We start from the raw sequence: 13,294 nt of genomic DNA, 5'->3' as shown, positions 1-13,294 counted from the left end.
GGTTTTTTTCTCCCACCAAATGGAGGTGGCCAAATTCACAAAGAAGTTGATTTACTTGTCAATATTTGGGAGAGACCTTGGAATAGAGAGATAAAGGACAAGCAGGTCCAGTACACCCAGAAGGACATCAAATATAGGCAAGATACATGGAATGAATGGAGACTGATCCTTAACATAGTGATCCAAACTATTAGTAAAACTTTTCTAATGAATGTTACATTTAAGCCTTGATGTTTAGCCCAAAATCATCCTTTGTTGACCCAAGGGTCTACAGTAACTATCGTAGTACACCTTTAATTTAGGCCTTTATCATAGAAGTTGAAGCTTTTTCCTAAAAATATGCACATGAGGGAGTGACAGGATTAGAGTGGATTTTTAGCAAAAGTACTTTGGCAGCAAGTAGAGAACAGAGTAGAAGGTGCGTTGTGCTATCTTTTAGAAAAGATTGAATTTCTAGCCCACAGTAGCTAAGGGTGTAACTGGAAGGAGGGTCATTGAAAATGTAATTAGCCATAATTGAGATGGGTGGGTCAATATTCCAATCAAGCTGATATTCTTCTGAAAAGGAATATTTAGACACAGAGATAGACATCTCTGGAGGGAAGATGATATGAAGAAACACAAGTGGAAGATGGTCATCAGTAAGTCCTGGCAAGACCTCCACCAGGGTCTTTTCTTACACCCATCAAGAGTATGACATATTCATTTCAGACCTTTGAGTTCTCAGGCAGAACTGTGAGACAATAAATTTTTTACTTTTAGGTTACCCAATTTTATTATGTAGCTAAAGGAAGTTAGTCCAGAATCGAAGACCAGAGATCAGTTAAAAACTTGAACTAGGGTGGTAGAATGGGACGTAGAGGAGAGTATTTGAAAGATATTGATTAAGTAGAACTGATAGTACTTCATCATAATTGTACATAGGGAGTTAACATAGTGATTAAGACAGATCTAGATTTTAGTCCTGACTTTTACTGCTTACTGGTGTGAACTTCAGCAAGTCATTCATCTTATTTATATTTCCATTTCATTATCTATACAGCAAGACTTCTTATAGCTTCTTTGATGTTTAATTTTATGAGTTACCTTGCCTGAACTAAGAGATGCCCATGTAGCTGATAAAATATTCTTTCTAAATGTGTCTTTGAGGGTTTCCACAGATGGTATTAGCATTTGAGTCAGTAGAATAATAGCTCTCCATCTCTCTCACCAATGTAGTTGAACATAATCCAATTTGTTGAAGTCCTACATAGAATAAAATGTGGAGAAAGAGCAAATTTCCTTTTACTGTTTGGCTGGAACATTCTCTCTCTTTTTTTTCTTTTTATCTTTGAACATTAAAGCTTCTGATTTGCAGAAACAGACTAGGATTTATGCCATTGGCTATTCTGATTCTCAAGATCTTGACCTCAGATGGGATGATATCACTAATTTACCTGGTACTCCAGTAAGAAGATGACAAGTTGTAGGATTTCTTTAATCACATGAACAAAGTTGTGTAATAATCTACATAGGTCATAAGATAGACAGAGAGATAGATAGAAATGTATTTTGGAGTATTTGAACTGCAGTGGCCGGAGAGGAGTGGCTAGAACCTTGCAAATATCCACATTTCCACCACTGTGCCTGATAGAATTTTGATTCATCATGGATCATCTGTCACCTGAAGACATTCAGCTAAGGGCTAACCAGCTTACTGATGAGTCTCTGGAGAGTACAAGGAAAATGCTGGACTTAGCTGTACAGTCTGAAGATGCAGGAATCCAGACCATCACCATGCTGGGTGAACAAGGGGAACAACTAAACTGCATAGTAGAAGGCATGGACCAGATAAATAAAGATATAAGAGAGACAGAGAAGACTTTAACAGAGTTCAACAAGTGCTGTGGCCTTTGTGTCTGTCTATGTAGCAGGACAAAGAACTTTGAGTCTAGCAAGGCCTCTAAGGCAACATGGGGAGAAGGTGGAGAAAAATCATCCAGCAAGGTGGTATCCAAGCAACCAGCGAGAGTTACAAATGGGCAGCCTCAGCAGCCCGCTACCACAGTGGCCAGTGGTAGATGCATTAAACAGATAACCACTGATGCCAGAGAAGAAGAGATGCAGGAGAACCTGACTCAAGTGGGCAGTATCCTGGGAAATCTAAAAAAAATGGCCTCGGACATGGGCAATAAAATTGAAGTTCAAAATCGACAAATAGACGCAATCACAAAAAAGGTTGATACTAGCAAAGATCATATTGATGTTGCCAATACTGAAGCAAAGAAACTCATTGACAGCTAAAGCTGCTGCTGTATTTCATTAGCATTTATCCACTTTCCTAGTTACTCCTCCCATGCCATTGCCTTTTCAGAGTTATAAATTTTGATCTAATCTGAAGTTTTATGCTGATCGGGAGGTAATGTAGAAGACAGGCCGGTGGAGTAACAGCCTCCCTACTTTATATTCTGTTTCTCTTGAAGGTAGCCTACTGTTCTGTCTTCACTGTTTTTTCTCTTCATAGTCTTATGTTGGTTTTCATACATCACATCTAGGAAGAAAGGAGAAATACTATCCTCTTCACCCCAGCAGGTTCTTTTCCTTTTGTGATTTGTGCCAAAGGTGGCCTTAAAGAAGGCAACTGTGGAGGTATTTTTTGTTTCTGTTTGTCCACTTTGGTTTATAGTAGGTGAAGGACAAGAGAGAAGAGGTTGTTACCTCAGTAAAAAACAAAAACAAACAAACAAAAAAAACCATGCAGGCCACAAAAAAAAAAGCTGCATAGCTACAATAAAGGCCCAGTCATTTTTGGTTTAATTATGGGTAATTTCACTGTTATTCTCTTAGCCTTGCATAGTGAACTATGTAGATCTCAAATATTATTATGGGAATATAATCAATATTTGTCACCTTTATTTGAAAACTAGCATCTGTACACCTCAGAGCTGTGCCTGCTGTTATTCAATATCAGCCAGATATTATTTAGCTTTTTATTTAAGTTGCATTTTTACAATTAAGGTTAATGCTTGGCTTTGGAACTTTTACACACAGTATCTTTATCTTACATCACCATTTTGTAACCCTTTCTACAAAGAGTAGAATAAGTTGAGTTTTTTTCTTGTAAGCTTAGCTGGACAGCATGGCACACACCTGTAATTGCAGCAATTGGGAGCTTGAAGTAGGAGGATCACCACAAGTTCAATGCCAGCCTTGAATTCAGGGCATTTTGAATTAAAAAATTCATGCATGTACATAGATTCTGTGATCCCAGTTCATACTGCATATGCAGGAACAGTTTGTACAGATTTATGGCTTTTTGTTTTCATATTAGTAGTAGTTTCACAATCCCATTACGGACTTATTAACCACATAAGCTTGTCATTAGTGTTTGAAGAGAAAATGTAAATATATCTGTGAAGAATCTCTAAAGCAAGGATTACATTTCTTTTGAAAAAGTTTAGCAAAATACATGAATTCAGATTCACCTCAATTCTGAGCATTATGGTTAGATAGGAAACAGAAAACTTACTTTGATCTCGGTAGAAAAGATTTGTTTCATCTAGCTTTATATGATTAAAAAGCTAGAATGGACTTGGAAATTAAATCTTTGGTTTAATTATTGGTAATTTCACTGTTACTCTTTTAGCTTTGTGTAGTGAACTATGTAGATCTCAAACATTGTTATGGGAATATAATCAATATTTGTCACCTTTATTTGAAAACTAGCATTTGCATACCTCAGAGCTGTGCCTGATATTATTCAATATCAGCCAGATATTATTCAATAAGAGTAGACATACTAGAGATAAATGGCTTTGAGAGACAGAATGATAAATTCAGTTTTAGTTAAACTTAAAATAGACAAGCAAATTACTTATTACTATAAATATACTGCCTTACCTTTGTGCTTGCCTTCATAAAGTTTAAGTTTTACATTAATCAAAAAATTCATATTGTCCATTGAAGATAATCTTACATATAATATGAAATGAAGACCAGTGGTCATTATGTTATTAAAGGAAAGAATTACAAAAACATTTCTTAAAACTATCTAAAAATCTATATTGATCAGATTGGTTGTTACTTTGGAGATAAGAGTATTGACTTTTGACAACTTGACCAGCTATTATTTCTTAATTAACCTAGGGTTGTCAACTTAATGTTACCCTCTCTCTCAGATGAATGATCTTCAATGTGGTGATCTATAACAAATAAATTGAGTCACCTGACAGAAATTATCCTTGGCAGGGTTTTAGTTCTAGGATTCCCCAGTAAAAATACAGGACATCCAGTTAAATTTGAATTTCATATGGACAAAAAATATTCTTTAAGCATAAGTATGCCTATGATATTGCATTTTACATATTTATACTAAAAGACATATTTATCTGAAATTTAAACTTCACTAGTGTCATGCAGTTTTATTAAATCTAGCAACCCTGTGTCATGTTCCTATTGATGGAATGAGCTTCTGTGAAGATATCTAAAACAGATTAGGTCCATAATCATCTGGATTTGGGGGAAAGCTTACCTAATTCCTGGCCTACCTTATTTCTCAAGAAACTTTCTTAGGCTTACAGATTTTCAGTTAATATTTTAATTACAAACAAAATCAAGTACATAGTTAGGGAATACTTTAGGCAATATAGTATTTAATACTATTCAGAGACTGAAAGCATCAACCACATGTATAGTTTCTCAGAGTGGTGGCTTTACAATTATCTGTTTAACCCATCAATTTTCCATGCTTTATATATAATGAACAGACCAAAAAAACAAGTATGTCATCTTATTTCATGAAGATGAAAAATTTTTTTATGTGCTCACCTTCCTATAATGTTCTCATATAGAGATAATATAATTGCAACCCAAGAAACAAAATCGCAAGCTATTTTTTGAAGTATTGGAATTATAGTGAAAATTTAAATGAATTTGAGTTGGGATTAAATGCCATGTGATTTCAGGGTAGGCTTTACCTCTTTTTGTGGGTTCTTGTTTAGTTTCCTTTCAATCTATTTATTGTGTTGTCTTTTGGATTTGAGAAGGAGATGCCACGGGCCCTTCTGTGATGCCTTAAACATTCACAGTCTAAGAATGGCACACAAGAGAACACTGGGAAATGTTGGTTGTACACCTAGCTATATGATTCAGGTTGCTGCTGAAATTTCAATGGCTAGTTTGTGCTTATTCACTTAAAATTAATCAGATATTTTTACCATAAGGAGTGTCACATTGAGTTTTGAAAATGATTTATGTTCTTTCTGTGCCTTTCTACAATGTGAGCAAAGTATTTATGCAGAGAGATGATGATTTCTCCAAGTATTTTCTTATGTATTTAAAAGTTTGTTGTTAGATATTTTAAAACTTGAGGTAAATTAGAAATACAAATACAGTGAGTTTCAATTGCTGAAGAGAATGAAGCAGTGTCAGTAATTCCAGGAGAACAAATTTTCTGAGAAAATCAAGGTGATTTATTTATAAAATTCTGTCATTGAAAAAATAAAAGGCACTGAACATTTTTATTCTCAGTGTTTTTGCGTTGGTCTGTGATCACAGGACTTTCAGATTTGTCTTATGGCATCCAGAGAACAGATGCGAGGGAAAGCTTTCTTGGTCTTTAATAAATGAGCATCCCTCAACTCCTCTATTTCTGTTCTTTAGCTGTAAGGAGCAAAGGAAGGTGGACACAGGAATAAACTCACAACAAGAACCATGGAAGCATAAGTTTCTGCATTGTTGATATGCTTTAATCATAGGGTATGATTCCCAATAAATTCAGGGGTTGTTGGAAGCATTGTGGAAGAATCCATATGGTGTCATGAATCAGGGAAGACATTTCAGAGGAAGTTCTTCAGAACTGTGAACGAAATGATGAAGGAGTTGATGCTGAGAAGGGTGTTCCAGTTGGAGGAAAGTGGATGGAGGAAGAGCCATAAATTGAAAAACTTAAGAGTTGAAATCAATTTAACATGCCAACCAGAGTCCTCTAACAAATCAAGTAAAATTTTATATAAATCATTTTAAAAAGAGGATTTTGATGTAAGAACTTTGCTGAAGAACCAATCATGGGTTTAGTGTTACAGAGAGCATAATAAAATTTATGTTCTTCAAAAGATATCACTGGTTTCAGTATGGAGAATGGCCTAGAGGGAGACAAAATAAGAGTTGTTACAATGCTTTTCCAGTAATCCTGGTGACCTGAATCAGGAAATTGGCTACAGCTATGGAGGAAACTGAGTAGGTTCAGTAAGTTTTTAAATGGCAGAGTTGGCTTCGTAAAAAGAATCACTGCATGGACTGAAATGAGGAAGGCTGTAGAATGATTTCCAAGTTTCTGGATTTGGAAATTAGGTGGGTAATTTATGATAGTATAAAAAGTAGAGGAATGGGTGTGTATAGGGAATCAAGGAAAATATAATGAATTTAATTTGAGGAATTGAACATTTATTTAGTCAATACATATCTATAGAGTCTTAATTATACAGAAAACAACATAAGGGTGTTTCAGGGTAGGGCAAAGTGCATACTCTTTTAAAGATTACTGTTTTAAAGATCTAATGGGAAGATGCGCAAAAAAATAAATGTTTTCAATAACCCTGAGCATAGAATGTAGTTAATGTAATAATAGTTGTGTATTAGTTTCACCATGAAAATAAGAACACAGACATTAAGAAGCACTGCAAGAGCCTGCTAGATAGCTCAGTGGAATTAAAGCACCTGCTTAGGCAGATGCAGAGACAGAGGTTCCATCCCAGTGTGCGGAGCAGTGCTGACCCCTCCCTCATGGTGCACTAAGAGTTAAGACGGTGATTGAGACAGGGCATGGTGGTATGCACCTATAATCCCAGGGCTTGGGAAGCTGAAAACAGGTGGAGCATTGAGTCCAATCTGTGTAGTGAGAACCTGTACACTCTGAGCTAAATACAAAAAAGAAGAAAAGAGGGAGGGGAAGAGGAAGGGGAGGGGGAGGAGGAAGGGAAGGGGAAGGGGAAGGAGAGGAGGGAAGGAGGGGAAGGAGAGGGAGAGGGAGAAGGACTGCATACTCTTACCCTGTCCATCTTTGGCCCATTTTCACTTTCCTTAAATATTCAATAGTGCCTCATCCTTTCTCATTGTCAGTACACTTCACCAGAGGTAAGCAGCTCATCTTTCTACCATAAATTCTACTGGCCTAGCTGCAGGTATATTCATATATTCTGTCTTCCCATTCTTTGATACCAATAAGCTGTCCCTGCTCCTTCTCATGGTCAGATTTTCTACTGCTCGTCCACATCCCTTGGGCACACATAAGAACATAGGGTAGTTAATACCGTCTTTAAGAAAATTTTCCTCCTTTAACTACATTTATTCCTCCATTCATGCTTCTTTTTTTCCTCTTTATTAAAATAAACTTTCTAAAAATAGTTATCTTTTCTTGATCTTTTATCTCCTCGGCTCTCATCCCTTTTGTAACCCATGCTTTTGTCCCCACTGCTCTTCCCTCCTTTCTCAAGGTTCTACCTTTTCAAGCCAGTGGTCTGTTTTTGGCTTGATTTTCACTGTACTTTTTCTTTGTCTTGGTTTGATCTTTTCTTCTTGACCTCTCTTTACCTACCTACTTAGACACCACATGTTCCTAATTTTCCTATTGTCCTTGCTCTCCTTTGGTGACTCTTTGTTTATGTTTCCTATTTTGTTATTCTGAATATAGGTTGCTTCTTGATGACTCACACAATCTTGTAACTTTATACATTGCATATATATCCTGGTAAGGTTTGAATTTATATCTATGGGCTCAACTTTTTTGAGGTACAGACTCACATATCCAATTGCTCATTTAGTACTTTCATTGATTACCCAACTAGGAACAGAATACTTGATTCTATCTGTTCCTACCCTTGATTGCCCATATATACCCCAAACTTGCCCCTCTGCTCCTCTTCATCTTATCAAATTCCTCTATTCATCCAGATATCATGATCAACAAGTATGAGGACGTATATATTAACATTCTCTTTCATTTATATTCCCCACATTCAATAGGGTGGGTTTTTTTGTTGGTGGTGGTGGTCTTGTTTTGGTACCAGGAATCAAACTCAGGACCTTGTGCTTGCTGGGCAGGTGCTGTGCCACTGAGTTCTTACCCCAGCTCAGTAGGTTTTATGCCTCAGTCTTTAGACTGTATTCCATATGTAAATAAAACAAATAGTACTAATTTTTCTGTAAGCCAAGTCACTACTGTGCATTAATTCTCCAGTTCACATTGCAAAGATATTTTACATAACCCACTATTTTTCTTGCCTCTAGTCTTCCTACTTCCAACTTCTTCCCTAATCATTTCTCCACACAATAGATAGAGTAATCCAATAGTTTCCTACCATATTTAGAACAAAATTCAAAGTTTGATATTTTCAATGAAGTTCCACCTGGTGATCTCCTTCTACTTCATTTTATTTTTTATTTTGTATATATTTCTTACAGGGACTCACAAAGCAGCTTGGACTTGTAGTGATTCTCCTGTTTCAGCCTCCCCAGCACTGGGATTACAGCTGTGCACCACCACTGTGGGTCTTGGTGACCAGCTTGGCATGTCTGGGCAGGACCGGCATTGCATGTGGTACTGGGGATTGAACCTTGGGATTACCCCAGGTCCTTGAGCTTGCCTACACAGGTACTTAGGCTGCTGAGTTATCTCTGCAGCCCTCTTCTGTTTTATTTTGTACTATTCCCTCCTTATGTGCTAATATCTGTTAAAGAGAAATGAAACAAGTTAGAGCATATTTTAGAGAATAAATTAACAAGATTTGCTGATGATTATGTGTAGATGGCAAAAAAAAAAATAGAGTGAGAACAACTCATAGGTTTGGGGTTTGAATAACTGAGTAGATGATAATTTGCAAAAGTCTAATATCAAGTAAATGGAGCAATACTGTGAAACAGAAATTTCTGACAGTTAAAAAAATACTTGTTTTTTGCCTTTTCCATTGAAGAGTACAATAAGAAGCAAAATCCAGACTGGAATATAATGTTGCTGATTCCTTGTGATTAGGATTTTTAGGTAACTGATTATAATTGAGAAAGTCAGTTCAATAACAGATTCATTAAAGGCTGCTACAAAGGAGGAAATGAATCAGAGGCAGGAAAGTAGGGGTAAGAGGGTGGAAATGATCAAAGTATGTTACATGCATGTATGAATATGCCAAAATAAGTATTTAGTATAACTGCATTCCCAGTTTTCAGCATAACAAATAGGTAGGCACAACCATATAAAATACAGATTGGTAAGAATGGTATTTATAGAGCTAAAATATTTTCTTTTAAACTAAGAACACATATAAATATATTCATTCACTAAGGCTAATGTCTATTTTTTTTAATATGACCAAGGTATTTTCTTTCAATATGGATCCACTAACTAAAGTTCTCTTTCTCTTCTTTCTATAAATCATATTTCTAATGAGCTGCATAGTATTTCAAGTTCTGATTTCTGTAACCTTGAGATAATTCTCAAATTCACCTGTAAAAAATCTGAAAGAAAAACCTATTGATTTTTAAAAATTTCTCAAATTGTGGAGAAAATTGGCTTGCACATGGTTGAGATCCCTCCCTCCATCACAACCAATCAAGAGAAATTATTTAAAATATCTGAAGACACATAATCTTCCTGGATTGTTTTCCCCCTTTCCTCTCCACCCAGGTAAACAAGAGTTAGTTTTAGATACTTACTATGACTTTATAAAGCACTCAGTGTGTGTGTGTTTTTTTAAATTTATGTATTTGGTACAAGGTTTCACTATGCAACTCCAACTTGAAGTGATCCTTCTCTTTACAGTCTTTCAAGTGCTAGGATCACAGGTGTTTGCCACTACACCCAGACTTGGTCGCTGGCTCAGCCTGCAACAGGCGCAAGGCTGGTGAAGCATGAAGGACCAGGAATCAAAGCCTGGTTCCTGAGCTTGTCAAAGCAGGAGCTTAGTCCACTGAGTTGTCTTGCTCACCCTATTCAGTGTATTTTTGGATCACAGCTATTTTTCCACACTGAAATCTGACCAGATACACATTAATATTTCACAGAATTTAATATTTTCCATAGCAAGTGTAATTAAAATAAAGATTTGGTAGTGAATTTAACCAACCCTTGGGAAGTGTGACTATGTTTTGACTTTCTAGAGATCTATTAGTTATGAAGATTTAGTATGTCTGGAACATTAGCATTTACATATTTTGTTGGGGGTTAAACAAAAAGCGTTGGTTGATCTGACAAACTCAATATGAAAGGATGATTTAAAGAATTTCTACTGCATACATGTACTATTATATCACATACAAATTTGGATTATGTATATACGGGGTAAATATTAAAAAACTTAAAATTTATTTGTCAGAAAGAAAAACTCACAACAGTTTTCCACTTCAAGAATTAGGATATGTGATGGAATGCATAGCAGATTGGGCATCAGGATAGTACTTGGCAATCTGAGTAGAATTTTGCATCTATAAAAGGGATATTTTAAAAAGAGAAAATAGAAATAAAGGAGCTAAAATGGCTCTAGCTGAAGTTTAAAGTCAACATTTTAGCACCCCAAAATGTGCACTGGAACGTAATGACTATATTTGGCAAGAAGGAGGATTTTCCGGGATTGAGAGCATCAGATGCTTAAAGACAGCCCTGTCAAGCTGGAGAGCAGGGCTGTGTTCCTGTTTGGGAGGGCCCTGGTGTATGTATCAACAGAGCACCCTTAAATGTCAGTGTTCACCAACACAAATGAAGTAGATAATGATTGTTAGTCAGTGCCTTGTGTTAGATAAATTAAAGCCTTAACTATTGTCTTTCAAATCAACAAACATTTATTGATTGCCTGCAATGAGCATGGCTGTGTGCTTTTTGTTAGAGATGCCCAAATGAAAAACATGCTTCTACAATTTTGCACTCTGCTAGCAAGGCAGGCATTTCACAACTAATTACGATATAAATCAAACCATAAAGTGCTAAGATGACCATATCAAATTCTATTAAATTTCCTTTGGAGATCAAAGAAACCAGCAAATTTTGGAGAAGAGTCAACCAGTTTCCTGCTTCATCATGTGGAACATCTTGTATAACCACTCAAATTTAGTGTATACTTTACATTTTTATGATGGGTTAACAGTATTCTGGGAAGTAGTGTTCATTATTTCAAATGGTGTTTTCTCTAGAAAGCTCCATCTGTGTTGTTTACGGATATGGTGCTGTCCCTTTGGGGCCATACTTCTGGGTTGTTCACTCAGAGTTTGTTGTCATCAGAGATTCCAGTTGTTGGTCTTCCAACTCAAGGCTTTTGTAGATAAATGGGTACAACTAGAGACTGTATTGGTAACTTGAACAACTGATTTGAAGATAACATCATGCAATACATCAACTATTGTTGAATTCCTATAAATAAATTTCTGCCCTTGCCTGGCAAGTGCTTATTCTACTGAGCCACCTCCCCGGCTCTGTCCATCTTTAAGATATCAACAAATTTCTAAACAATGATGTACCTCTAAATTAGTGGAAGTCCAGTGCTAAACAGTATTGTCATGCCATGTGTCCTCTCTTTCTGGTTTTGATCTCAGTTTTAACTTTACATTGTGTATATGATTATTCAGCCACTTCATTCAATTACTTCTTTCAGTTAACTGTTGACTTTGAACTTAGCAAAGCAGAAACCATGTATCTTTTACCCCTTTTCATTGCCTCAGTCCTTAGCCCAGTGTTTGGCACTAGTGAGTCTGTGAATTCCTACTTGAAATCTTTATTCCCTTCTTGTGATAACCTTGTGTGTGTTGAGGAGTGACAAGGGCATGCTGCTGCCTAGGAGAAGATGGTATGTGTGTGTGTGGTGGTGGTGGTGGTGGGGCATAATACTGATGAAATTGAACTCTGTAAATTTGTTAACCATTCATGCCTTTTGGTGTTTTACACTTATTTTACTGAAGTTTCAAAGAAAGCTTCTCCACTATTCTGTTGAAGAACAAATCTGTAGCTGTATTATCCATATCATTTATTATTTTATACATTTTAACCAAGTTCCCCATCAACATTTGCTTTTCCAGGACAGAGAGGCCATTTCAGCATATCTCAAATAGCAAAAGCCTAAGCCCACTGTCCCCAACTCACCTAGCATGTTAGTTGCTATTTACTCAGTTGCTTGTGGCTTTTCTGGTTTCATGATTATAATTTTTCAGAAGTGATGACCATAATCTCATATGACATTTAAAAAGTATTTGCACTGGAGAGTTGTAGCATGCTAATTTGAGTTAGATTCCTGTTATTCTTTTTGATGCATTTATGTTTAGATTTTTGAATCCAGCAGATAATTTAGTGAATATCCTTAAGAAACTAACAAAGACTTCCATGCATGTACTTTCCTGGTGTAAAGCTGATAGCTCAGAGCCATTCATTTTATTCCTTTGACATTTATTATAAAATACATTACCTGGCATTTACTAAGGTGAAGTCTACTTATTCCTTCTCTAGCTACTTGTACAAATTGGTAATGTTTCTATACCTATATATTACCTTTTTTCCTTAGCTACAAATTTGAAGCTTTCATGTTGAATATATTTGAGCTTTATGAGCATTTATGAGTGTGTTAAATATGATTGGCATCAGTGTTGATTTGTCAAGAAGGTCATGCTAGAGAAAAACACACCTTTATCCCTGCTCTGAGTAAAGGCTTTTCCTGGTGTAACTTTGCCCATCATAAAGCTACTCAGCAATACCACCCCATCCCATGGACATCTTTTTCTTCACCTTATTTAGGAATGAGCTGATAAGCAGCCAGCAGCCAACAAAGCCATGCATATGGTTTATGGACAGCATTTGTTCTGATTGGTTGAGGTTTCAGTTCTGATTGCTTGAAGCCCCATGATGGTCTGTTAAATATTTTGAATATGTAACGTGGTAGCAATGTCATTCAGCAACATCAAAAATCACATATTAGTTCTTGGTTTTAACCCATTATTTAAAATTGATGAGTTTTGCTTCTCTTTTCCAGGTAAAGAACTAAGCCATAATATGGGCTGAAATAAAACCACAAATGTAAAATACAGGCTCTGGATTACCTAAACATTAATTAAAACTTAACTGTGTTTTTTTAAAGAGAGTACAAAAAATAGTAAAACAAACAAACAAACAAACATTAGAAACAGTACAGGACTTCATTAAACAAAATGATAAGACTTAATAATAGTTGTTATATTGCATATTGTTGTCTTCAAAGTAGTTGTGACATTTATTATAAAATTATGAGATATAAGCCTGTAAAATTAGTCAAAAATTATTAAAAAATTAAAAGGAGAGAAAGAAAAAAAA

The 13,294-nt window shown here is 35.9% G+C and overlaps 1 protein-coding gene across 2 annotated transcripts; it reads left to right on the top strand.

The window, feature by feature from the left end:
• The first annotated feature begins 1,646 nt into the window (after positions 1-1,646).
• On the top strand, positions 1,647-2,283 carry LOC101591878 (synaptosomal-associated protein 23-like). 2 transcript variants are annotated; one of them, XM_004644567.2, is made up of 2 exons: positions 1,647-1,928; positions 2,061-2,283. In XM_004644567.2, exons 1-2 carry the CDS (start codon positions 1,648-1,650, stop codon positions 2,281-2,283), a joined length of 504 nt encoding a protein of 167 aa, XP_004644624.1. In that variant the 5' UTR covers position 1,647. The 2 variants fall into 2 exon arrangements, with proteins under 2 accessions (XP_004644624.1, XP_004644623.1); XM_004644566.2 differs by having other exon boundaries at positions 1,647-2,283.
• The last annotated feature ends 11,011 nt before the right edge of the window (positions 2,284-13,294 follow it).

This window comes from Octodon degus, unplaced genomic scaffold, assembly GCF_000260255.1.
Source record: "Octodon degus isolate 3935 unplaced genomic scaffold, OctDeg1.0 scaffold00203, whole genome shotgun sequence".
Lineage (NCBI taxonomy): Eukaryota > Metazoa > Chordata > Mammalia > Rodentia > Octodontidae > Octodon > Octodon degus.
This window is presented reverse-complemented; position numbering and strand designations above follow the sequence as displayed.